Below are 27,489 nucleotides of genomic sequence, written 5' to 3' on the forward strand. Positions count from 1 at the left end.
AGCAACTCTGTCTGTCTTTGGATTTACAGCCACAGGCAGGATATTAGCACTCTCAGACCTGTTGGGTACTAGAGCACTGCTAATGAGCAAACAGCCCTGCCTCAATTAGTGGTTTGTGAAATATTCCTGGATATCAAATTGCTTTTGCTGCTTGATAATCACACCGGCTCTTGGGATGAAAAGCAACCAAGCAAAAATTGTTCCCTTGTTGCATACTGCCTTGTTGATCTCCCAAGTTGTATCTGTAGACAGAATTTACGTTTGCCATTTCCCCAGAGCTAAGGTTTGACTTACATAGGTAATCACTGTGTTGGTGTTCATGGTTTCTCTTACGAATCTTTTCGGGTATATAGATTACCATCTTTTAAGGCTATTTCTGTAATAAGGACTTAAATAAGGCTGAATATTTTAGAAACAAATTAAGAAATAAACTCTAGAAAAACCCCAAATGGTAAACTGCTATTGTAGTAACTTGTCTAAGTATAGGTGTTTGTTTCAGAAAGGGAGAAAAAGAGAGAGAGAGAGAGAGAGAGAGAGGCAGTGGAGGAGAAAGAATATTTATGAAGCTGGGAGAATGTTTCATCCAGATTGCAAATCGTGTCGACTCTTCCTAAATTCTTAGCTTCTTAATTACCCAGTAACTTCAGATGGCAGTAACGTTAACCCCAGCAACTGAAAAGAAAAGCTTCAGTGTAGAGCTTGGGAAGAGAAAAGTAGTAAAGGGAAAGGAATTCAAGATCTGTTATTGGTATTTGAATACGTTTATTGTGACAAGAATGCTGTTATAAATATTCATAAGCAAAGACCATCTTTTTTATCGAGGGATTGTTAAAGATTCCAAATTGGAAGGATACATCTTCTGTGAAAATCTGCCACTGTTCCTGATTTGAGAGTAAGCAACTACTCTTAAGTTTCTGCTAACATCACAAATGGTCACAGCACATGCCACTTGGTATAATCCAGATTTGAAAATGGGACTTCCCAGGGGACTGCCTGTCCCTCTTCACCACAACCTCCCTTCCCTCAGTCTCCAGAAGGACCACACTATCCTCTGTAAGCAACCCTATAGATTGCTGGGGGAGGGAAGAGGGTAAGTTGACAAGGGCATCAGCTACAGTTATCTCAAGTCCAGTAGAGAACAGTTTTCACTGCTTGATAGTAAGAAGCACTGAGAGTGAGGTTAGTTGACTCTCCACTTTTTCAACTTCACCTAGATAGGTAATCCATAGATGATGCAGAAAAGAGGTTGTGGGAGGGGTACTTTTCCAATATTTTATTGCATTTTCTTAAATATCCTTTCTGGAATTTTCAAGAACATAAAAAAATTATATACTTTATTACAAATGGTAAACTCAGAGTGCTCCAAATCTCTTATTTACAAACAACACTGGGCAGGATACCCAAACAAACAAACATGAAATAACTTACAAAGGCATGAAGCTGTTTATTGACAGTAATCAGCTTTCATCAAATTAAAAAATATATATATGTACATACAGTTAAGGAAGGCAGGCCAGAAAGAGTTCATCTGCAGGCTCAGCCTCGCTCTCACAAACCTCCCTCCCGCCTCCCCTCCCCCAACCCCCTCCCCTTTGTGTTCTTAAGGAGTACTACAGAAGCAATCTACAGTCTCTATTGCAGTTTGGAACCCCTCCCCCTCCCCCCCCTTTAATACTGAATGAGATCGAATGTTAGGTCCATGCAGTTCTTGGTCAATGTTAAAGAAAAGTCGAACGTTCTGTTCGTGCGGGGACAGCCCGTCCGCAAAGCGGGGCAGCCCGCAGGCAGCCGCTCCCTGGCCCCATGCCAAGGGAGGGCGCGCCAAGTCCTTCCCACTCGTGCACACTGGGGGCGCCGTCAGGACGCCGCCCAGTCCAACTTGGATACCCTTGGCTTTAGTCCTTGGACACTTCTTTTCTGTCTCTCTCGCTCTCTCAACTTGTCAAGTTCTCAAGTCTGTCTCTCTGTGTAATTTTTTTTTTTCTGTTGTCCCTCAGCCCCCGACAGTCTCTCTTCAAAACGTTTGCAACTGCTGCGTTAGCATGAGTTGGCACCCACTGTTAACGTGGTTCATGACTTTCTGTTTAAGCTGTGCCACCTGTTCCCTGAGCATGTTGGCCGTGGACGCCAGCTCCGAGTTCTGCGCTTTCAAGGTTTTCACTTTTTCCTCCAGCCGGGCGATCCTCTCCAGCTTCCTTTTCCGGCACTTGGAGGCAGCTATGCGGTTCCTCATGCGCTTCCTCTCTGCCTTGATCCTCTCCTGCGACTCCATGTCGATGGGGGACAGGGGCGGCGTTTCCCCGGGCATCTCGGGCACCGTCTGCGGCTCCTCCTTCAAGGCCTGCAGCCGCGGGTGCTGCACGGGGAGCTGCTGGGGCAGGTGGTGCGGCGGCTGCGGGGGCTGCTGCTGCTGCTGGGGCTGCGCGGGAAAGGCCAGGCCGGCAGCGCCGTAGGAGGGCGCCCCGCCGCCGCCGCTCAGCGCGCCCGGGTTGAAGTTGCTGAGGTTGGCGTAGACCGGCGGCTCGCTGTGCAGGCTGGCACTGAAGCCGCCGCTGCCGCTGCCACCCGCCGCCGAAGCCACCGCCGGAGCCACCATGCCCGCCCCGCTGACCGGCTGCGCTGCCGACGTGACGCTGGGCAGCGTGTTCTGGCTGTGCAGTTCGGCCAGGGCGCGCACGAAACCCTCGGCGAAGCCCTCCTGCTCGTCTGTCACGTTCTTGGGGCACAAGAACTGCGTGGGGGTCGGCGTGGTGGTGATGTGCCCGTTGCTGGACTGGATTATCAGGCGCTCCAGCTCGGGCGAGGCCAGCTTGAGCAGCCCCACGTCGGGCGAGGTGAGGAGGTCCGAGTTCTTGGCCCGGAGGTGCGGCTTCAGGCTACCCACCGGGTCGGCCAGATTCAGGGTCATACTCTGTTTCAGGATCTTGGGGTTACTGTAGCCGTAGGCGCCGCTCTCAGACTGGAGGAACGAGGCATTCAGGGCATCGTCGTAGAAGGTCGTTTCCATCTTTGCAGTCATAGAACAGTCCGTCACTTCACGTGGGGTTAGTTTGGGCTGCGCGCAGAAGTTTCGGGGCCGCAACAGCGCGCTGGCGAGCGGGGGACACCCGCGCCTCCCGGGGCCCTGGGCAAGGAAAGTTTCTCGAGAGGCGCGCGCACCCGCCGGCTGTCCTCCCCCCTGCGCCCTGCTCACCAGCTCGCTCCCCAGGCGCTCAGGGTTCAGGTGCCGCCCGCACTCTTGTCAGCTCGCGCGCGCAGCCCGGCTTTGAAAAGTCGCGGTCACTCACGGAGCGCTCTCGGGCGCAGCGGTTCCTGGCAGCCGGCGGACGAATGCGCTTCCCGGCGACAGCAGTCAGCACCGATCCCGCTGTGGCCGGGCCGGCGGCGGGTCTCCGCCGCCCCGACGCCGACGACTGTCCCCTCCTCCGCTGCGAGGGGGAGGCGGCACCTGGCAGCCGCGGCTCGCGCTCGCCCAAGTTCAGCAACCGGTGCGAGAGAAGCTGAGCGCACGTCCCTCCTCGGTCTCCTCTCTCCGCCGCCTTCTCGTCTTCACCGCCGCCGCCACAGCTTCACGCGCAGCGAAGCTTTGCAAAAGTTCGCTCCGGGACCCGGACCACTTGTCCCCTGTCCTCCTGGCCAAGAAAGTTCTTGGCCGCTGCAGCCGCTCTCCGGACTTCCCGGGACGGACTGCCGCCTCGCTCCGCGCTGTCAGCAGCTCCCGGGCAGCGGGGCTCTCCTCCTGGGGGAGGCTGGAGAAGGGGCTCTCCGGACGCTCCCCAAAACACCAGCCCCGGAGCCACAGGCGCTAGCTCTGGGCAGTTGGTGAGAAAACAGAAAAGAAAATAGGATTTGCAGCTCGGACTCCACTGCTGTCTTGCCTGCCTGTGTCTGCCTGTCTCCCTGAGTCCGCGCACCACCACTCCCGCCTCGGTGGTTCAGCCACACTCCGTGCAACTCTGAACCCTTATCCAGCCCGAGCTCAACACTTATCTGCTACCAGTCAACCCCTAAAAATAGCCCATGATGTCACCCCAAGGCCTTCCCATTGGCTCGCGTCGCTCTCAAGGGGGCGGGCCCGCCCGTCGCCATGGAGACCCCACCCTAGAAGATTCTTCTCTAGACCCGCGGAGGCTCACGGGATGAGGTAATGCTCCGCTGCCCTCCTACAGTTGGGCCCTTCTTTCTCCTCCTCCCCCCTCCCCCTCCCGCGCGATTCGCGCGGGGCTCTTTCCCCTCCCCTCCCCGGCGCGTCTTTCCCGGCCCGCCCGGTGCATTGTGGGCTGACGTCTTGGGGTTTGACTGTCTAGTGACGGTGGCTACAGCGAGTCGGGTGGACGCGGGCTCTCGCAGCCTCTGACCGAGGCGGGCTCAAGTTCAGGGCTTGGGCGGGGATGCAGGGGACTCAGGCACCCGGAAGGCTCGGAAACCGGGCCAGGTGTCTGGGGCTGAGAGCGCTGAGTGTGGGGTATTTCCCCACTTGGGGTGCTCGCTATTATCCACCGGCACTTCGCCGCCTTGCGGGGCAGGAGGCTGTTCGCTCGGGTGTGTGCCCCCCCGCACTTCCGGGGGGCGGGAGCACCGCCCTTAAGGTGGTTCTGTTAAGTCCCCTGTGGGGGCGAGTGAAAGTGGGCTTAAGTTTAGGGGCGGTCTCGGGAGAGCGGGCCCCCCACGTTGAGGACGCTGCAAAGTTTGTCTCCTGGTCAAGTTCACGAGCGATCGTCCGCGCTGCTGTTTGGCTGAGCCCAGAAGCCAAGTGATTTGCATTGCTCGAAACTCGGTGCTCAGCGAAGTCTGCGTTGCACCCCCACTGCACCTCCCAGACCATGGGAGAAAGGGTGCGCGCGCTCAGTTTTGCCTTGATGGGGAAGTTTTTCTATAGGGGGTAGAATTAGGGGGCAACTCAGCTTCCAGTTGTGAATGCGCGTTTAGGGAATCCGAAACTTGGGGAACCCCGGTGATCGTCTGCTACCCGCCCCCGCACAACATGCAACCATAGTTCACAAACACACGCGCGCGCGCGCGCGCACACACACACACACACACACACACACACCACCTCCCGTCCTGATTTGTTTACAGGAAAACAAGTCCGAGAGCGTCAGATAACTCAGAAAAAAGTCACGCAGCGAGTCAGGGGTAGTGACCAGGATTTAAGATCTCTCCGCTCCGGGCCAGGTGGTGGGCCCATATCCTGGGTAGCCTCTAGGAAGCGCTAGACCCATATAAGTGGTTCCTTTTCTGCGGTTATTTTCTCCTCCTCCTACCCCGCAGCCCTTAGGGACAAAAGTGTATGGCGGAAGGAATATCCAAATCGGGGATCGTGGGTTCTCGCGTGCCCAGCGCTGCCACGGTGTGAAGTGACCGAATTGCCGAACTTCTCTTGAATTCGTTCAGGTCTGCAAGTGTGGCCGGTGAGACCCAACTCACTGGGCTGAGCTAGTGGAACATCGTCGCCTCCAGGGCCAGGAGGTGGTCGCCGAACAAACCCCTTTTCTACCCTCCTTCGGAGTTTCCCAGAACCTCGATGAAATGCGGAATATAAGTGTGACTTGGCAGAACCAGGTGTCCTTACCCCTGTGAGGAGCGGTGAGGAGAGGAAGGTGAGGGAGCAAAGGGTCAGAAGTCAGCACTTTCCCGGACCTCCTGTGGAGGACTGGGGTTTGAAGTCAGACTTGCTGCAATTTGTGTTCTCAGATTCTAATTTTGGCTTTTCAGCTTCTGAACTTAGGGGGAATTCAGCCTTGGGTTTATAGCCCAGAGCTTTATGGTATTTGTGGCTTTGAGAGTTTAGATTCAAGGGCCCAACAGCAGCTGGTGTCAGAAATCTTGACAACTTTTCTTCACCCCACGCACTCACCTCTTCTTCTCTCCTGCAGCAGAGGGAAACTGAGCAGCTCCTGTGAGCCAGGCACTGAGCTGTGGTGGGGGGATAGAGTGATGACAAGACCCAGTTATTTCCCTTGAGGAGGGAACATTCTCTATTCTGTTGCCCTGAATCATTTTCTTTTGTAATCATGGAGCTGACGTTCTTAATAATTTTTTATGTTAACGGCAATAAAAATAAATTTCATGTATTAAACACCTACCACCAGCCAGGCATTTACCTGAGCTATTTAAATATGCTGTTTCTCCTCACAACCATCTCTAGGTACGTGTATTTTTATTTGGATCTAACATATGAGGAACTAGGTTCAGAGAGGTTAAGGCTCTTGCTTAGGTCACACAGCTGGAAATTAACCTCAGGTCTTTGTTCCATTCCCTTGGATCTGTTCTGCTCTGGAAGATTTTCTTAAGTATTGGGTGTCTGTAGGGGAATGGCACTTGGACGGTGGGATAGAACTAATTACCATGTCTGATCCTCTGGAACTCCTTTCAGAGCTCCTGTATTTGGAAACTTTAAGACTTAGGACTTTGTGTGTGTAAGTATATATATACACACATCTTTTGCCCAAGGGTTCTGTGTGTTTCTCTTTGCCTTATGTGGTTTAGTAGGCTTATTTTCTTCTTATGTTGAGAAATAGAATATTTTATCCAAAAAATAGCAGATCTGTTCATGTTAACACCACTGCTTGGAAACCTTCATGGCTTTCCCTTATGACCAGGAAAGAGTTCAGAGACCTTGGCTTGAGAGGGGGGGCTCCTTTCCTACGCTCACTCCTGCTCTCCTGCCTCCTCTCTCACTTCCAGAATCAGTCAGGACAGGCTGGGCTATGCTGCTCTAATGAACAAGCCAGACATCTCAGTGGCTTACCCCAGGGGAAGTTTATTTCTTGTTCATGCTACATGTCCCCGCTCAAGGTCTGCAGGGGAGTTCTGCTCACCATGGACACTTGAGGACTTGGACTGAAGAAGGCTTCGTCTTGACACGTACTTCTCATTACTCTCTTGGCTGGAGGAGACAAGGCAGCAGACCATTCACTAGCTCTCGAAGCATCCACCTGAAAGTGACACACTGAGTTTTTGCTTGGGTATCACTGGTCAAAGCAAGTCATGTGGCTACCGCCTAATTTTAAATCTCTGCAATTCTGCCGAGTATCTTAAAGGGAGAGAGCCAGGACTATTTGGAGAACAACACTAATGACTCTAACAGTCTCTTTTCTGCTCACCAAATGTTTGGCTTACTGTCTTCCCACAGACAGAATTTTCTCATTCTTTCCTCAGGGGGAACAATCCTAAAGATTTATCAAGTCACAGTGTGTCAAGCTCACTTTCCAGGTTCTGGGTGATTCGTAGTAGACTCTGTATCAGCTCCAGATGTGACCTTTTTTCTAAATGCAAGACGTCTCTCCTGTGTACCCTCAAGATGGACCAGTGACAGGCTAACTGCCATGGGCACGCTGTTTGGAAAATGAAAGAATGGGAAACCACAGTAGACACCAGTCCACTAAGCAGACATGTTGAGGATGCCGCCCCCCCCCCCCAATCCAACACCCTTATTAGACACTGGGGTAGCTGCCTTATCCACTGCTTTCTGTGACCTCTGGCTTTGCTCTCTGAGAAAGTCTTCCTTTTCTATATCTGAAGAGGGCATAGGGAAATATGTTTTAAAATATGCCTTTAAAAATTGGGGAAGGTACAGAGTGATATTAAGTTTTGAATAAGGTCTCCTTTAATCCAGGCTGATGTGCTTTTGGCAGTATAACTCTCACAAAAATGTGGGCTTCTTATCTGTTCGATTCCAGGCGTTCCATGAGCTAATAACCACAACTGATTCTTTCCCAGACCTACTTCCATGTTTTGCTGTATATCTTTGCTTTCTTGCTTTCTTGCCTGCTGGTATCTCTCTCTCATTCATTGTCCCTCACTTGTCCTCTCTCTCCTGACTTGGTTTTGTGCACTTTGGGTTTTCTGGACTTTGGTGGGAGAATGATACTTTTCCTCCCTTTTCCAAAGCCATTTTGTTCAATTGTGAACATATGCTGCATAATATCTTCATTCATCCAGAAATTATAACAATAGGTTTGAGGCCATACCCTTGACTTGAGACATACTTCAAGGCTGATTTTAATTGGCTTTTTTTTTTTTTTTTTTTTTTGCTGAAAACATGCCATAATTTTATATTTTACTGGTTGAAACTGAGAAACAGTAACCTCTTTGAACCCTACAAATCTTTGAATTTATAGATTGTCCCTACTTGAATGTCTCTTTACAAACTGGGCAAATCTTCTCTGAGCTCATCTCTTTTTTGTAATAAGTTTACAAATGTATCCAACAGCTACCAACACAAGCTATTAACATTCTGTTTTACAGTCTCTTGGTTTATTCATTAGGTTCATCATATGTCTTCTGCATTATCACAGGTAATATGCTCACCAAATAGATCACCATCCTTTTAGCTTTGAATAGGTGTTCTTAGTTATTGCCTTCTAAATGAATGTTTACTTTTATTTGTTGTTGTTATTACATGACTGTGTATTTCAGTTCTAATTTTTAGATCAGTCAGGATGGGCTAGGTTTGCCATCATGTTGAACAATTTTAAAATCTCAGTGGTTTGGAGCACCTGGGTGGCTCAGTCAATTAAGCCTCCAACTCTTGATTTCAGTTCAAGTCATGATCTCAGGGTTGGGAGATCAGGCCCCTGTGAGGTTGAGCCCTGTGTCAAGCCTGGTGTGAAGCCCCATGTGGAACCTCATGTTGAGCCTCATGTTGGGCTCCATGCTCAATGGGGAGTCTGGTTCTCTCCCTCTTTCTCTTTCTTCTTCTGCCCTTCCATCCAATGGTGTTCTCTCTCTCTCTCTCTCAAAAAATAAATAAATAAAATCTTTAAAATCTCAGTGGCTTAACAAAAAAACTTTGTTTCTGGCTCATACTCCATGTTTAAGGTCAGAAGCCTTCTGCTCAATGTACTCATTTAGAGGCTGAATCTGAAGAAGGTTTCTTCTTGATAAATGCCTCCACAATCCTCCCAATCACCTCAACAGAGGAAAGAAAGCATGATGATTTCACATTGGCAATGAAGGTCCCTCCCAGAAATGACACACATTATTTGCATGTCCATATTATTGGCCAAAAACAAGTCACATGACCCCGTTTTACTTGAAGGGTGCAAGAAAATGCAATCCTACCATGTGTCTGGAAGTCAAGAGCTGGAAATGGACAACCACGTGTAGCCTAGGTTACGCTATGGTAACAATCCAAAAATCTTATGGGATGACAACCAAATAATTATTTTTCATTCATACTGTGTGTGCATTATGAGTTGGCTGTGTCTCTGTTTCACATAATATCACCATTTCTCTAGGAAACTTTCTCAAACATTGCTGATTGTCATGGCAAAGAGAAAAGAGCCCAGTACTTAAAGCTTCTGCTGAGAGCAGTTTGCATTGTCAAGCCTGACGTCAGTGGGGCTGGGCAGCAAGTATTTGCAAAGAGTAATTCAGTCTACCATACCTACTACACGGGGTCTCAGCTACCCTAAACTTTTTCAATTCCTCTAATGTTTTTATGTCTTTCCATTTCATTTTATCCTTAATCAAAATGCCACCTAGCAAACTCCTACTTCCCCCTCAAGACCCTGCTCCAGTAATTGTTCCCTCTGAAGCTTTCTGTTACCCCCTCTCCCACCCTGCACTCAAATAGTTATTATTTTCTTTGGCTCTCACCCTACTGGGTACACCCCTGAAGCAGAGAATGTCTATCATGTAGATGTCTTCTTACATTCCTGACTCCAAATCCAGGAACTGTGTCTAATTCATTTAATAAAGTATTAAATTATTATTAATAGAGTATTAAATTAAATTATTGTTATTTTTTTCTAAATCATTTTTGTATCTCTGATGCTTAATGCAGTACCTGGCATGTGGGAGATTAGGAGGTGCTCAATAAATGCGTATTAGTGAATTTTTTAAAAAGTAGCCTTTTCTATAATGGAATTAAGGGTGTATTTTAATAGATAGTAATAATACTTTGTTTTAATACATAAAAATTGAGACATATCAAACTCCCCTGCTGAAACCTCCTTAAATGCATCCTACTGGATTTGGGATGACAAATTCTTAACCTTACCTTTTAAGATCTCACCTTATCTGGGCTATACCACCTTTCCAACTATTTTGTAGCCATACTGGGTTTGACTTTATCAGTCAAGGTAGCCTGGGTTCTACTACAGTAACAAAACAAACAAAAATCTTGGTGACTTAAGAAAAAAAAAAAAATATATATATATATATATATATATATATATATATATATATTTCTTGCTCCTGCTCCATATCCATCAAGGGTTGGCAGGGCTTCTGATCACATTGCCTTTTCTGGGACCCAGCCTAATGTAGCACCTACTTTCAGGAACATTACAGATCTCGTGGTAGACAGAAAGAAGCTTTGAAGGGTCTTGGCCAGGCAGTTAAATTCCTTTGCCAGAGAATGTACCAGGTCGCTTCTCGAAATTCACTGGTTAAAACTAGTCTCATGCCCACTCCCTCATCCCCCTTAACCCTCCACCCCTAGCCACTGGGAGACCAGGAAGTACAGTCCAATTGGCCTGGAAGACAGAGAGCTATCCATACTTGGTAACCAGCCCTAATGACAGCCGCACTGGACTTCTTCAGTTCCTCAAACAAGATAAACTATTTCTTGCCTAAGAACCTTTATATTAGCCCTCCCACTTCTTCCCTGTTGTTTGGTCAATTTCTATTTCCTTTGGATGTTGGCTTTAATGACACTTGAAGAGGCTTGCTTTCATACTGCGCCCTTCCCCCATCTAAATTACATTCCCCTCTTACACTTTCTCGTAAGTCTGTTTTTTCTTTATAGCGGTTGGGAACTCAGGAATGTAATAAATAACACTCTTTCCCTCTTCAGCTCAGAACCAGCTGGAAGTTAGATATAGGAGTCAGATGAATGGAGATCACAGTGTTATTCTGATAGAGGAGAGATCGCAGGGCTTGGCAGGCACAACGAGTTTCCCAGCGCTTTACTCGGAATTAAACTTATCTGCGGGTCCCTGGCGGAGGTGGGCACTTGCAAGCCACTTCCAGATAGACAGTGTGCGTACATTCTGTGGACAAATTCATTCTGAAAAGACAGAGCAGTGGCTGGGGTGGGCATTCTGGGTCTTTCTTCTGACTTCAGCAATCAGATAATCCACACCTTTCTCATGGGAAGGAAATATGGGATGGAGAAAGTGGGTAAGAAATTACTCTAGCGAATATCCCCTCATGGAAAGCTGAAGCCAGGGAACCGGAGATTTCTTTGTAACAACAGAATTTACCTACATGGGTTATTCCATATTTCTTTATGTGTTATTTTAAGATCTGTTTTGCCTAAAAGAGGCAGGATAGGCATTCCTTGTCTTCACTGAACCCACAGCATTTAGTACAGTGCTTGGCACAGAGGGTGCTCATCAAGTCTTTGTCATATGTCAGAGCCCCTGTGGAAGTCCTTCTCTTGGATCAACTCTCCGCAAAATTCGTTCTTATGTGCTTGAGACTGATTTCCAATTTTGGAATGTTTCACTCTCTTCCTCACCCTCCACCTGCTTTTTTTTTTTTTTCTCCCCAGATTGTCAGCTTGGAAATATGCATTCATGTCACAATTGGAGTAAGGAGGCAGAAATGAAGAAAATTGAAATACAAGTAAGTGAACTGAGTCATTGGAGAGCATGCACAGACTAGGTTTTGATCAAGGAGGAATGCGTAATGGCTGTGCACACCGTCGTCCTTCTGGTGACTTAATTTCAGCATTCAGAACTTCCACAAAACTTTTGGGATCATAAAGTGGAAGTCATCCCTTTCCCAGTGCAGGAATCCCTTTGGCAGCATCTTCACTTGCTTACGTACTTCTGGTGATACTCAGGGCTGGGCAGTGGTAATTTTGCTGAATGCTGGTCGTTGGACCTCATTGGGAGCACTGTGGGCATGAAACTGTGGAAGGCACTTTTGGCCAAACAGAGCTGAGAGACGGTCAGTCAAATGGTGAGAAGCCCCAAGCTATATCCCATGGAGAAGAGTTGAAGGAACGGAGCAATTTTTTTTTTTTTTTTTTACCCGGCAGGGAGAATAAGTGACTGTGAGAGCGTAATAGAGGTCTTCAAGTAGTTGTGCAAATGTCTCATGGGAAGGTTGGCTTAGTCTGTAATGAAGGCAATGGTTAGAGATTAGAGAGGAAAACTCTCAATATTTAAAGGAGAAATTTCTGAAGTCATAGTTAATTATCAATGGGATAGTTGCCTTAAAAGTGGAATTAAAGGGGTGTCTGGGTGGCTCAGTGGGTTAAAGCCTCTGCCTTTGGCTCAGGTCATGATCCCAGGGTCTTGGAATTGAGCCCCGCATCAGAGTCTCTGCTTAGCTGGGAGCCTGCTTCCCCTCTCTCTCTGCCTGTCTCTCTGCCTACTTGTGATCTCTGTCTAATAAATAAAATCTTAAAAAAAAAAAAAAAAGTGGAATCGAGGGCTATCCATTCAATACAAATTTGTTGTCTACTCTGTGCCAGATGCTATGCTGGCTTAGTTTATGATAATTCCTACAGAGCACATAGTAGCTTGTAGTAATCATCACTTTATTTTCAAGTTCATAAAAACTACCTCTAAGTATTCTCTTTAAGAATTTGGCCGGAAGTTGGTCACCAATGTTAGTGGCTTATCAGTTCTGGAATTGACCCTTTATTTGCAAAATCTGAAAGTCTAAGATGATGTTTTCTTAGGTCCGGTGGTAGTTAGATGGATAGTCTTCTGTCAAGACAACAAGAGTTTTTGGTATTCATAAACTAGAGTTATCTGCACTTGGGATCACTTAAAATACTCTCTGTAATCTGATGGGTGACAAACACTTGTGGCAGAAAAACTGCAAAGTATCCACCAAACTCCTTTTCCTCCTCTGCGCACAGCTGAACTACAGTTCCCGGCCTCCTTTGTAATTAGGAGCGGCCACATGGTTGAGTTTTAGCCAATGCAGAGGGGGTGAAGGGAATGTGTGCTAGGTACAGGCCTGGCTCTGAAAACCATCTCTCCCCATCTCCTGGTTAAATGTAAGGGACTTAACTTAGAGAAGGACAGAGCCACAGATGGAAGGAGCCTGGGTCTCTGAATGACCACATGGGAGATTGGACACTGACCAGGAGTATTTGCATTCAGTTTTGCCTGAATGGGAAATCAACTGTATTGTGTCGAACCACCGAGATTCGAGAGTACATATGTTAAAGTTGCTAGCATCTTCTTCCAACTGGCGCTGCAGGATCTGCTCCGTGGGAGAATAAACGGGAAACTGAAATTAGCGACTTTGTTCTGCCCTTTCCTGTTTGAAGAGAATTAGTGAGGGAGGCATAAGTAAAGGACTTAGCCCTTAAATTACATACTGATGCTTCCTGTTGGTAATATTTTCTTCTCATATAATTTATAAACTTCACGAGACATGTGACCGTGTCCTACACCTTCTTTTATATTTAATCTTTTGCAGGATATTTATTGAGAAGTGCCAGGTAGCTTGGGGATTTCAGAAGAAATATAGGTAGCACATTTTGTTAACTGTGTTGTTTGTTTATTCAACAATTGTTGAGCATTTACCATGGGCCAGGCACTGGTAAACATTAGCGATCAAAAGCGGCAGTATGTGCTCCCAAGCTGGGGGATAACAAGGGAAATAGATAATATGGAGGCAAGACGAGTCAAGTATGATGATGCTCTGAGAAAGGGCACAGGATGTTCTGGACTCACACAGAAGAGACATCTCACAAAGGTAGTGGCCAGAGGCTTGTCTTCTAAGGAGGTGATGAATAAATTGAAATGTGAAGGCTGAGGAGGAGTAGCTAGGGGGAGAGGAGTCAGTGGGGAGGGAAAGAGCATTGTAGGATGAGGGAGTGCATGAACAAAGGTCTGACTATGGGGCATGACGATGGGACATGTTTGGAGGGACCGAAGGGTAACCTGGAAAGGGAGAATGGAGAGGATAAGCATGAGAGGAGGGACTTGTAATAAATGCATGCACACATGTATTAAATGCATACAGAAGGCCTTGTACTCTAGGTGTATACATTTACCTAGGAGGACATATGGCTGATAACCCATCAAGATATCAACAGTTGTGAAGTTTGGGTAATTTCCATTTTCCTCCTTATGTTTCTCTTTTTGTTTTAAAACTTCCTACTATACACATGTATTATATGTGTAATTAAAAAAAAAAGTAAATGTTCTTTCTCATCAGTTGTAACTGCTCCTGCTGTCCCTCACTGGATCCTCACGGTGGTTCTCTGAGCAGACAGAGGTCCAGAGCTGATACCCAGGGAAGCTGGAATTAGCTTTCCTAAATTCCTGTTGACTCTACTTTCTCTCCTTTGCACCTGCATTCCCTGCAGTTTTCCAGGTAGTTATGATGGCTTTTCTTGGAAACAGTGACACGAGTGCCGTGTTGCGTGTCTGTGTGTTGGTAGCTGGCAACTTGGTGAAAATGGGTCAACATTCTCATGATTCTGACCTACCTAAGAACCTTCCCACATACAGAGGATGTCCTCAACCTACCGGACAACATCATTAGACTTGTTTTTTTTCTGTGATACCATTGGGTTCCTTGTCCAGTGATTTGGCAGTAAGGGAGAAAGCTACTGATAATTTTAAAAAATGAAGTTAGGGAGGAGATTGTTTTCCCATTATTCTGTCAACCCATGTCTTGATTGATGAGCATGTTGTTGCTTGGTCAGACCAGTGGATGATGAATATTTACAATGAACATCCAAACACTTGAAAGTCTTAAAACACTGTATTAACATTCTCTAAATTAGGTTGTGGTAACAAACCACCACCCAAATCTCAGTCTTTGAACAAATAAGTTTATTTCTTGTGCATGCTACATTTCAGTCATGATTCTTTTCTTTTCTTTTTTTTTTTTTTTATAATGTTATGTTAGTCACCATATAGTACATCATTAGTTTTTGGTGTAGCATTTCATGATTCATTGCTTGCATATAATACCCAGCGCTCCATGTAATACGTGCCCTCCTTAATGTCCATCACTGGGCTCATCCATCCCCCCAACCCCCTCCCCTCTAAAACCCTCTGTTTGTTTCTCGGAGTCTGCAGTCTCTCACGGTTTGGGCTCTGACTCTGATTCCCCCCACACCTTCATTTTTCCCTTCCTTCTCCCAATGTCCTCCATGTTTTCTTTATGCTCCACAAGTGAGTGAAACCATATGATAATTGACTCTCACTGCTTGACTTCTTTCACTCAGCATAATGTCCTCCAGTCCCGTCCATGTTGATGCAAAAGCTGGGTACTCATGTTTCCCGATGGCTGCGTAATATTCCATTTTCATCATGATTGAGGCCTTAGCTCTTTCTCTGAATCTCAGGCTGAAGTGGTAGCCCCCTGTCTGAAATATTGTCGTGTGTCCTAGAGGGGAGAGAGAGGTAACATCACTAGATAGCTCTAAAGTTTTGCACACTTCCACTCATATCTGATTGGCTAGAGTGAGTCCCATGACTTGACAAGGAAGACTGGCAAATATTTCCATGAACATCTCAACTCTCTGTCAGTTTCTTTATCTACAACAATGGAAATAGGTAAAATAGATTATGGTATATTTAAACCATGGAATATCATGCAGCTAATGAAAAAGTGAGAGAAATGCTTTTAAAAAGTTGAGTTGACCTGGGTCCCTGGGTGCCTTAGTTGCTCAGGTGTCTGCTTCAGGCTCCGGTCATGATCTCAGGGTTCTCCCTGCCGAGTAGAGAGTCTACTTCTCCTGTTCCCTCTGTGCTCTCTCTCTGTCTCACTCTTGCTCTCTCTTTTTTTCTCTAACAAATAAATAAGTAAAATCTTAAAAAAAAAAAAAAAGAAAAGAAAAAGGATGAGTTGACCTAAAGAAAAACCTATGATACTCCATTACATGAAGAAAGCAAGCCAAGAGTAATGTGTAAAGCATTGTCACATTTGGCCATACATTAAAAAACAAAAACAAAAACAAAAACAAAAAAACCCTACACCTGAGATATTTGTTTGCATGAGAATATAAGGAGAAGAGCTAACATTTATTGAGTGTCTACATCATAGGCTCATCACTTTGCTAAGTTTTTTACATGCATTTGCTCATTTAATCCTTGGAAAATCCAAAGAAAGGAATAGAAAGTTCCCTATGAAATGATGGCCATCAGCTACTTTCATTGGGGGTGGGATAAAGAGATTGCACTTATATTTAAAAGTGTATGATTTCTGTACATTTTTCCTGGTCACAATAGGTGGATTAATTGACTTTTGTCATGAAACAAATGACCACAAAATGCGAGTGCTATCTAAGGTTAAGTATATTTTTTTCCTGCCTATGGGTCTGCAGGTTAGTTGAGGGGGCTTACACTTCCTAAGGTCCGGGTGGGTGGTCTCTTCTCCCTACTGCACAGGGCTCCCTGGCGGTTTTTGGAGTAGTGATGCCGGCTTTTCCTGGAACTGCTGATCCGAGTACCATACCACGTGTGTTTGTGTGCACCCCGAAGAGTTAGGGTGGGGGACCCAATGCAGGGCCGCTTGATGTGTCTCATTCTGGAACGCATCCTAGAGAGGCAGGTCCTACCAGGGATCTGTTCTTCTCATGGCAGAGGTTGGGGCAAATGGAAACATGGGAAGCTTTTTCAGACCGAGGCTTGAAACCAGTATACTCTCCTTTTGCCCACTTTCTGTTAGCTGAAGCAAGCCACATGGCCAAGTCCAATATTAGTGAACCTGGGAGGTCATGGAGGATATGGAAGGAGGTAGTGAATGTGTGCTGTATAGTTATCTGTGACAATCCACATTCATTGCTTTGTTAGTTACAAAAACAATAACGTGAGGAAAAGAGAATATTTAGCCAGGATGGTTTAAATTGTGTTCAATATATTACAAAGTTGCATTAAGCATTTCTTAAGAATACAAACTCCATATTTACAATTATAATGAGCTTAGTGATGGTCACATGGATGTTTAATTAACCAGGGTACTCATTGCCTAGAAGGGCAGGTAGGCGTTTATACCAGCTTGGCTTATACGGCCTGTGGTGTGATGTTCTAAGCATAATTCAGGGACTTTAATGGCCCTCTGTATGCATCTCTGCTAATTGTGTGGCCATCTGCAGTGCAAGGAGCTTAAATCATGAAATCATAGATTCTTAGAGCAGGAAGGGCTCTGGTGCCCATGGTAGGCAGGTGCCTTCTAACTTACATGGACAGCTGCTTTTGCCAATTATAGTTATTCTTGATTGGGTGTGTCTCACATTGCTGGAAAGTGGTTATGGAAATCAAAATTCCTTCATTTAGCCAGTGGGGACGGTGAACCTCCCAGCTGTCACTTACCTGAGTGACACATTAAATTAGTGGCTAAGATGGGATTGAAACCCAGGTGTCTAGAGGGGGCCAGGGCCTTTTACTTTTCTCTCTGTGTAACACAAACATCAAATGTGTGGATCATTTGGGAATATTCACTAGGCCCTGAAACTTCCATTACTCTCTTTAAAATATATATTGTCTTCTTTCTCTGTTGCTTCCTCTGTCTTGTGAGAACCCAAGCATTTCTTAGACTAACGACCTGAATCCTGCAAAGAAAACACCAGTTGGCACAGACACTGAAATAAAGAGTGCCACATTAAATTCCTGAAGACACTGGCCAGGGAATCATGCCTATTTTAATTTCCTTTCTAGTCAAGCTAATTTAGACAATATCTGCTGATCTAGCTCATGGGAATCAACCGCATAAAGAAAATATTTTATTAAGGGCTTTGTAAGGGCTAAGAGGTGTATTCCTCAATTTTCAGAGATTTACCCACCGCTTTTTCCATTTTGTTATGTCCACTTACAGATCTAAAATTAATTTTCTTGATATTTTTCTTTAAAGATATTTACTTTCTTAAAACCTAAGGATATTTTTGTAGGAGAAGATGTCTTACAATTTTAAGCGGATAACAAATATTACTTGCCAGAAACATTTAGACCACCGTAAAAATAAATGCATGGTCATTAAAATAGATAGATTTGTCCTTGTGCCACTGAAAGTATTCTCCTACTCTACAGAAGGTAGGTGTTCTCCACTGATATAGTAGAAAAGCATGGGCTTTGGAATCAGGAAGACGTGGGTTCAAATCTCAATGCATTTCCTTTCCAGTATAATGATTTTGGGTAATTTCCTTAAATTAGACAGTTTCTTGTCTATAAAATGAAATGACAGCAGCTATCTCATAGTATGCGTGTGCGTGCATGTGTGTGTGTGTGTGTGTGTGTGTGTGTTCATGTTAAAAAAGCATCAAATGTCATTCCTGACTCATAGTCGGAGTTCAAAAAAGTTTAGCTACCTTCTTTCCCTCATCCCCCCCGCCCAATGGCATTTATGGACCTTGTTGTTGGATAAAGGAATGATCTGTGGGCAGAATTAAGTGTTCCTTGAATAATTTGCTGATCAGTGGCTTACCATATATCTAGAAAATGTGCTAAATATTGTGGGTACGGTGAAAACTGGGTAAATGGACTTGAAGACTTGGATTCCAGTAGTATTTCATCAGCTTTGGATAAGTCACTAAACGTCTCTGAGCCTCAGTTCCCTCGTCTGAAGGTGATAATTGCCATTTCCCCAGATTTCTTGGAACTTGGGTAAGAAATGGCATAGTAGCAGGTGGAAAAGCCAATGATGCACTGCCACCGGCATTTCTGCTATAATGTGACATGGAAGTCCCTGCAAAGCTTGGTGTTCTGCAGAGTTGCACATTAAAAAGTAACAGAAATGAGATTGAGGCAGACCACTGAAAACCTGTGCAATATCGTAACCGTAATGCTAAAATAAAACTCTAAGCATCCTAATAGAAATAATAGAACTAGAAAGACCCGTTAAATACACACACACACACACACACACACACACACACACAACTAGCAAATATAGGACTTGACCTTAAAACTGGTGACGCTTACTTGATGGAAGGCACAAGGGAGAAATGAGACTGCTGAGTTATGGGGTGGAGGGCAGGTGCTTGAAGACTGGTGGGGAGGCACACCAAGCAATAAGCTCTTTTAAGAAAGGCAGTGTAGGCAGACAGCCCAGTGGGAGGATGGGGGGTGAACGGGCACTATGCCCAGTCCCCCAGTTCTTTTTTTTTTTTTTTAAAGATTTTATTTATTCACTTGACAGAGAGAGATCACAAGTAGGCAGAGAGGCAGGCAGAGAGAGAGAGAGGGGGAAGCAGGCCCCTGCTGAGCAGAGAGCCCGATGCGGGACTCGATCCCGGGACCCCGAGATCATGACCTGAGCCGAAGGCTGCGGCTTAACCCACTGAGCCACCCAGGTGCCCCCAGTCCCCCAGTTCTGTATGACTCTGAGGTGATTGCATTTCCCTGAGTAGGACAGTTTCTGTTCCGCTGCTGTTCCTCAGTGGAACAAAATGATAACATCCTGAGAAAAATCAGTGTGAAAGAATGAGGCTCTCATTCCTCTTGTGATCCATCTTAGCGTGTCTTCAAGTCACACGTGTCACAATATTGTGTAGTAGAGCAGGGCAGCCACATAGGCTGATGTGGAGAGTGAGGGGTTCAGTTCTCAACCACGAGCTTGCCCTTGTCCCGGGCTTCATGAGCTGAGCAAGCAGAGACTCCCAGGGGCAGAAGATACTCAGTGCCTTCCCTCTGTTCCCCGTTTGGCTGGGCCACAACCCCTCCTCTCCTTGGTTCCAGGGTTCCTCTTCCTCACTAGTCTGTGTCTTCTAGGGAGAGAGGGCTCTGTCATAGTTACTGGTGTGCTCTGAGGGCCTCCACAGGGGCCTGGAGGAGAATGCTTGCATTACAGCTGAACCCCCTTTGCTAGCAGGGAAGGGCCCTGGGCTCTCCTGAGAGCATCGGAAGCAATGGACCACCTTGAGATGAGGATGCAGCACTCTGCCAGGACAGGGACACTGTCTCATTCAGCTCTATCTCCAGCATCTCTGTCGCTCCCAAGTGAGGCAGGGACTCCTCAGTGGGCCCCAGCCCTACTTTACCGACAGGAGAGCATGAAGGGGCTAGTGGCGTGTCTTCCTCCTCAGTCCTCCTTCTTCCCTCCCTTCCTCACCCCGCCCTCCCTTAATGTCATTCTTCTGACAAATACTGATTGAGGACCTATCCCATATCACACATTATACACGGTCCTGGGAATGAAGTGACGGGCAAGAAAAGACATGGAATCTGCCCTCATGGTGCTTCTATGTCACCTAGAGGTCAAGCCCTTAACCTCTGGAGCCAGATCGTCTGACTCTGATATCCGGTTCTGTCCTTGACGCACAATATGCATTGGGTCAAATTCCCGTCTCTGAATCTATCTCCTCATCTATAAAATAAGGATCACAAGGGAATCTGTTTCAGAGGGATGTTATGGATAGTAAATGATTTGATGACTACTGAACCCAGTAAGTGTCCTGTAAATGTCAACTGTAATCACTAGTATTATAGTGGCTATATAGAGTTAATAAATAAATTAATATGAAATCATAATAAGCGGCATGTGTTAGGAGTGAAAAAAAGCCAGGTGGGAATTGCCTGTGATCTGGAACTTTGTTTTCCTTGTGGTGTACCTAGCAGGATATTGGACGTTACCTGATGGGGAGTCAGGAGACAGTTGAGCTACTGACCTAGAAGATTTCCAAACACTTCTGGCTTTAAGGAAGTAAAATGGAAGATCTTCTTCTTTTTTTTTTTTTTTTTAAACATTTTAGTTATTTATCAGAGAGAGAGAGGGAGGGAGCAAGCACAGGCAGACAGAATGGCAGGCAGAGGCAGAGGGAGAAGCAGGCTCCCTGCTGAGCAAGGAGCCCGATGTGGGACTCGATCCCAGGACGCTGGGATCATGACCTGAGCCAAAGGCAGCTGCTTAACCAACTGAGCCACCCAGGCGTCCCCAAAAATGGAAGATCTTCTTAAAGGGGATGATCCAAAAGGGCCTTTCTACAGAGGGGCTAAAATATAAAGGATATAAATGTCGACCCTGGGAGAGGAGAGTGGTTTGGGAAGGGCGTTCTGGGAAAAGGAAAAGGCAGGGAAGAGCCATCACCAGTGATCAGCAAACTGAGGACTTTTTCTATGGGTTCTGCACTAGGTCAATTCTGTTAAAAGATCATCTCTTCTCCGTGGGTCAGTTAAAGAGTCTACTGTGGTGGGGGGGAATCTCTGTTGTGGCTTTTAAGCACTGGACATGGGACATTGGACAGTGGGGAGATGGGGCAGAGAGAGAGGGAGGGAAAGAGAACCTCAGTCAGATTCCCTGCTGAGTGGGGACCCCCCCCCCCCCCCCCGCCACTGAGTGGGGAACCCCCTCCTACCCAGCATGGGCGGGGCTTGATTCCAGGTCCCTGAGATCACGATCTGAGCCAAAAACCAAAGAGTCCGTTGCATAAATGACTAAGGCACCCAGGTGCCCCTGGTATTATCCATATCTTGAAGATTCTGGAACTCCGTGTCTTTTCAGGCTCTTCCTATGGCTCCGTCTACACTGCCATGTCTGTTGGATAGTTGCTGTATTTCCCAGACTACCCTTGAGCAAAATAAAGAAAGGAAATACAATGATCATGCACTTCCACATTCCAAATTCACGCCCAGGGCTCACCTCAGCAGCACATATACTTAAATTGGAACACACTTACAGAGGAGATCACCTTGGCCCTTGAACAAGGATGACGTGCAAATTTGTGAAGCATTCCATATAATAAGCAAACAAACAAACAACTTCACTCCCAATCCCTAAGTTTCAAACAGTATGTGTTACTAGCCACATACAGCTTGGGTAACCTGGGTCATGTCATCTCATTTGCCTGTTCATTCACGAATCCTCGTTCGGCAAATACCGATTGGGCAAGAAGTATGTGCTAGCATGACAGGTTAGATGGGTCACTTGGGGCCTTGGCTTCTCCACCAATTGCATGAAGGCCTGGGCCAGATCACTGACTCTCCACTGCAGTGTTGACTCCCAACCTCCATTTTATTAAACAAATTAGAGTGGATTCAAGGTTATCCCTTTAATAGCTTCAGCTTACACCCTGGGATACTGAAAAGCTGTCTCTAGTGGGAGAGAAAACAGTGGAGTGACAACTAGCAGCTGGAAATGTTTATTATTATTAGCCCATAAATTGTTTTCTCTGCCTAGGCTGTTAAGGCTATGTGAGTCTTACCTGTCCAAGACACCATGGGAAGGGTTGAGAACTGCTGGACTTGGTGTTCTCTGAGGCCCTTCCTGGTTTTGACATTCTCTGAGTCCTATGATTATTTCTGTTTTTCCTTTGCTCTTTCATTTTTTTAAAAAAGATTTTATTTATTTATTCGACAGAAAGAGATAACAAGTAGGCAGAGAGACAGGCAGAAAGAGTGGGGGTGGGGGAAGCAGGCTCCCTGTTGAGCAGAGAGCCCGATGCGGGGCTCGATCCCAGGACCCTGGGGTCATGACCTGAGCTGAAGGCAGAGGCTTTAACCCACTGAGCCACCCAGGCGCCCCAACTTTGCTCTTTCATTTAACAGCAATTCACATGCGTGTTTCCAAGAATCCATGTGGCTCTCAGGGATTATGCTTCAGTTTTGCTTGTAGTTTCCCTATAGATTCCTCCCTCTTGATTTACTCTGTTTACAGACCTTTTCAGAACCTTCATTTCAATGAATCCTGAGTGTGTGTGTGTCCCCACACTCAAAGTCTTTATCTCTGGTAGCAGTAGGCACTTAGTAACTGTTGGACAAATTAGCGAATTCTTTTTCTTTTTTAAAAGATTTTATTTATTTATTTGACAGAGAGAGATCACAAGTAGGCAGAGAGGCAGACAAAGAGAAGGGGGGAAGCAGGCTCCCTGCTGAGCAGGAGCCTGGTTGCGGGACTCAATCCCAGGACCCTGAGATCATGACCTGAGCCAAAGGCAGAGTCACCCAGGCATCCCAAATTAGCGAATTCTTAATGATTATCAAGAACCTTACCATATGCTTACTTATACATAACCACCTTTGGATTTTTTAACTTCTTTTTTAAGGGTATTAATTCTGAAGATGGAATGGCTAGATACAAAGATAGAAGCAGGTTTTGTGCTTTTATTACCAACTGCCAGATTGCCATGGTGCTTTTGTTTTACGTAAGTGGTGGTATTGCTGATAATGCTAGTGGTAATTATTTATAACATTATCTTAAATGTTCAAATCAAGGGGTACTTTCTCTCCCTTTTTATTCTAGGTATCAATATGCTTTGCATTCCAAACTCCAATAGTTTCCCTAAAGCCAGTCAGATCAGTGCTGCCTGCTCTGACTTTGGCCAGAGAAATATGGGGCTGCTCCAGCACTAGGTACGAGCAATGTTGGCAGTTGGCCACCCTTTGCCACTTCAGTACCAGCCCAGTTTGGAGATTTCCATGGTGATGTTGGTGATGGTAGAAGTAACTCTAAGAATCGTGTGAAAATATTATTAGCCGCATATTATAGATGAGGAGACGAAGACTCAGAGAGGGGACACAGCTTGCCTTCAGACACATGGTTAGGAACTAGCAAAGACAGGATTTACTTCTGGTTCCATCTGACTCCAAGCCTGTTCTCTTTCCTCTAAACCGTACTACACCACTCCCCAAGTGGACGCTCAAGGTCAGGAGCCCCATGGGACCAGCAGGTCTGTCAAGTTCTGCAGGACCGAGCTGTTTATCGTTGCAGAGGACACTCATCACTGTGCTAATTACATTAATTGCTGCCCACTCTGGGGCTAGGTGGGTGGCTTAACACTACCTAGCAACATGGTAATGATGCCTGGGCCTGCCTTTCTGTGTGAAAACATCTGCCTGCCTCCCCCCATCCGCCTCATTTAAACTTCTTCCCATGGTGGCCAGAGATAGTAATTGTAGGTTCTATGGGTTGGAAGTTAGTGACTCTCCACCTTGTAGGGGAAAGGTCAAGACTCCGAACTTTGCCCTCTATCAACGTCAGCTGTGTGCTTGACACTTGATCTAAGGGATCTTTATAATTCTCGTGATGGCTCAGAAGTAGGTATTATATTATTGCTGCTTTGTTTATAGGGGAACCCACTCACCTCTTTGGGATCACATAGGCAGGAAGGGCTGGAAACCAGCTTAGAACTCAGGACCGTTGGAGGACAAAGTGAGTTTCCACTCATTTTCCCTAAACCACAGCACCCCTTGACAGGAGTCTTTTGCCTCCTGATGCTCCAAATTGAATTACCAGAGTAGTTGAGTCTGCATTTCCGGAGAAGAAGCAGGACACTGGGAATTGATGTTTTCAGGAGTCCTCTACTGCCGAGGGATGAATATTTGACATTTCAACCTTTCTGCTACCACCCCTTCCCTGAGCTTCTCAAGGAAATGGTAACAGAGCGTTCCAGTTGACTTTTTAAGAAGTAATCTGAAGACTACATCCATGTACTTCCTGAGAATGGACAAGATGGCTTTGGCAGCTCATCATAATTGGGCAAATGACTTAACTTCCCCAGAGACCCAGATAACAGAGGTTAATTTAGGAAGTAATTGACTTTGGAATGTTGTGTATGCATGCACTGTATGGGTGTGTCCATATCCGTATATGTACGTATACATGTCAATAAATGTGTGTGCGCATGCGCCCATGTGCACACTTATGTGCGTTCTTCAAGAAGTCTTGCAGTACTGGTCTGCTTAGATAACTTGGTGCTTTTCTTGCCTACTGCCTATTTGTAAATGAAGTTTAAAAATATATTTTACTAAAGTTCAAAACAATGGTGTTATGTAATAACACAGAGCTGTGGGTAAGATATGAGGAGGTAGACCAGTACTGAATCTTGGCTCTGCCACCTACCAGCTGTTGTGACTTGGGCAAGTCACTGAACCTCTCTGGGCATCCATTTTCTCATTCTTAAAAATAGAGACAGTAACAGTTCTGACCTCATGGGGCTGTTGTAAGTCAGGGACATTTTTAAGGTCACAGACTATGTTGATAATCTTCTCTGCACCCACTCAGATTCAGGTTTGGAAAGAATAGGCTTTGGACTTAGACAATCTCTCGACTCTGATTCCAGCACTCCCATATTGACTGTGTGACATTGGTGAAATTACTTAACTTCTCTGGGCTTCAGATTCCTCCCATGAATAGAGGCTCCAGCCTCAGACCATTACTGGAACTTTTTAAGCACATTCTACCTTTGGGTCTTTCATAGTTGCAGTTCCCTCCACCTCCAAGGATCCGCAGACCTCACTCTCCCCTCCTCAGGCCTCTGCCCACCTGTCACTTTATTTTCTCTCTCCTCCTGCCCCCAGTAGAATGTTAAGCTTTATAGGAATAGATTTCGTTTTGATCCTCCCCTTTTTTCTTTCTTTTTTTTTTAATTGAATGATAGCTGACATACAATGTTATATTAGTGTCAGGCACAGAACCTAGCAAATCCACAGGTACCCATATCATGACATGTTCACCAGGATACGTGTCGTTGCTGTCACCGTACAATGTTATTACCGTACGATCTCTTTCTGCTGTGTCCCCAGAGCCCGACATATAGTCGGCACTCCATAAATAGTTCCTGTGTGCCTGGAAGTGTGTGGCCTCTCTCCAAAATGCCCGGGAAGAGCCCGCTTCAATGCTCCAAGTGACTCCAGGCCTGGATGGCTCACTGACCAGCATGTATGTTACCCAGACCAAGGCAACGAGCAGCGAGGAGGAGCGTCAGGGACCCACTCCCTTCACGCTTGCGCCCCTGGGACCAGTGTTGTTGCGTGTGTGGCGGTGATGTGCCCCCGCTCATACTCGTCCTTCCTGCTGTGGTCTCAGGGCTGTCTGGAATTCCCATGGCAGCTTTACAGTATGATTAATTCCGCTCATACAGATGCATACCGATCATAGATAAGGATCACTCAAGGTTTACATCTGACACCACCACAACACATGGAAAGTTAGAAGCAGGATACCTAATTATTCCCAACCTGGGAAAGCAAAAACACAAAGTTGGCTAGCTGAACCCCTTTCCTCCACTGGCCTCTCCCTCCCCTTCCTTCTCCCTGTCCTGATTCTGTTCCTGTCACAAAGTGTGGTAGCTTAGTGAGGTGAGGGACAGCCCTGGGAGCCCAGGGCTCGAGACCCAACACCCGCAGTGGGAGCTCTGTGAGACCTCAAGTGGGTTGCCCCACCCCCCCGAGCCTCAGTTCCCTCTTCTTGAAGATGGACCTGGAGAACATACTCAAGAATACGTCTTGGGGGGCGCCTGGGTGGCTTAGTTGGTTGGGCAAGTACCTTCGGCTCAGGTCATGGTCCTGGAGTCCTGGGATTGAGTCCCGCATTGGGCTCCTGCTCGGCAGAGGGTCTGCTTCTCCCTCTGACCTCTCCCCTCTTATGCTCTCTTTCATTCTCTCTCTCTCTCTCTCAAATAAATAAGTAATTAAAAAAAAAAAAAAAGAATACGTCTTGAGCAGAAGACGACCGAATGTGACACGTAGAGCATAGAGTGGCTACCTCACAGGCAGCATGCTAGTGCCTCCCATGCTGACTGACTTACCTGACTGTGGGGTTGGGATAACCTTGCATTGGCTCCAGTCAACTTTTAGAATAGGCAACCCAGCTGCAAATCCAGACAAGGCCTTCGGGACTCAGTACCTCATAAGGCTTTCACAGAGGCGCCACCGTTTGCCTGGCGAGGTTTCTGAAGAGCCTGGGGAAGGGGGGACTGGGACATCACAGCCATGAGAGACACAGTTGCTGCTAATACGGGTTTCCTAGGGCCGCTGGAACAAATGCCACAAGCTTGGTGGCTTCAAACAATAGAAATTTATGTTCACACAGGTCTAGAGGCCCAGAACCCTATGCTCCCATGGAAGGCTCCGAGGGAGAAGCCATTCTTTGCCACCCCCAGCTTATGGTAGCATTGCTCTGACCCCTGCCTCCCCCTTCACATGGCTGACTTAGTGCCCACTCTAACCCCAAAATGATCTCATCCTGAGATCCGTAGTGATGTCTGCAAAGACCCTATTTCCAAATAGGGTCACATTTCTAAGTACAGAGGGTTAGATATATCTTTTTGGAGGACATAATTCAACCTAACCCACTACAGCATCCCCACTCCCCACCTACCCTTGCCCCAGAATTTCGGATTCGGCAAAGGGATGGAGTATACAGCTCAAAAAGCAGGGTTTCCAGTCAAGAGGGAGGCAAGCACTACTGGAAGGTGGGCAGGGAGTTGATTCATTCGTCCTTTGATCCGGAAACACTTGCTGGGCCTCTGCTGAGCTTGCTGCCGGGAATTAGGGAGTACAGGCCCTGCCTTCAAGGAGTTCACAGACGGGTAGCGGCAGACAGAGAAACAGGCGTTTCCAGCTCAGAATGGCAGGGCTGTGCAGGGGGTGGGCCCTGGTGCTGGGAGGCTGAGCAGGTCTGGGTCCCAACTGTGCAGGAGGGGCGGTCAGAGAAGACTCCTGGAGGCAGGACTGCCTCACCTGAGGCTGGAGGGATGAGGCCGTAGCAGCCTGCCTGCTGAAGGAGGGAAGAGCACTGGGACGAGAGGAAGGAGAGCCTGGCCTCTGTGGGTTCTGCACAAAGTGGGGGTGGTGGGCTGGAGAGGCAGGCAAGGGGTCCAATTGTATAGGGGGCTTTTAC

The 27,489-nt window shown here is 46.5% G+C and overlaps 2 protein-coding genes and 1 non-coding gene across 7 annotated transcripts in view; 2 read left to right on the forward strand and 1 right to left on the reverse strand.

Annotated features, from left to right (window-relative positions):
• Nucleotides 1-1,258: 1,258 nt before the first annotated feature.
• On the reverse strand, nt 1,259-3,950 carry JUN (Jun proto-oncogene, AP-1 transcription factor subunit). The gene has a single exon (XM_059135471.1). It carries the CDS (start codon nt 3,017-3,019, stop codon nt 2,015-2,017), a length of 1,005 nt encoding a protein of 334 aa, XP_058991454.1. The 5' UTR covers nt 3,020-3,950; the 3' UTR covers nt 1,259-2,014.
• Nucleotides 3,951-4,022: 72 nt separating this feature from the next.
• The window catches only part of LOC131809020 (uncharacterized), a 40,681-nt gene continuing 17,214 nt past the window's right edge, over nt 4,023-27,489 (forward strand). For 3 of the 5 annotated variants that reach the window (XR_009345031.1, XR_009345030.1, XM_059135472.1), the window contains exons 1-2: nt 4,288-5,600; nt 11,504-11,577. Coding sequence is in view for 3 of the 5 variants with exons in the window: in XM_059135472.1 (XP_058991455.1) it covers nt 11,521-11,577 (57 nt within the window). In the remaining 2 variants the exon portion in view is untranslated. Of the gene's footprint in view, nt 4,145-4,287; nt 5,601-11,503; nt 11,578-27,489 lie in introns of those variants that run through there. The other 2 variants (XM_059135474.1, XM_059135473.1) reach the window with 2 other exon arrangements.
• On the forward strand, nt 21,503-21,612 carry LOC131810673 (U6 spliceosomal RNA). The gene has a single exon (XR_009345654.1). It is a non-coding gene; the product is annotated as a U6 spliceosomal RNA (small nuclear RNA).

The sequence above is a fragment of the Mustela lutreola genome, chromosome 10, assembly GCF_030435805.1.
Source record: "Mustela lutreola isolate mMusLut2 chromosome 10, mMusLut2.pri, whole genome shotgun sequence".
Lineage (NCBI taxonomy): Eukaryota > Metazoa > Chordata > Mammalia > Carnivora > Mustelidae > Mustela > Mustela lutreola.

Coding starts and splice junctions, on each gene's coding strand:
- JUN (XM_059135471.1), bottom strand. CDS start 3,019: ATGACTGCAAAGATGGAAACGACCTTCTACGACGATGCCCTGAATGCC.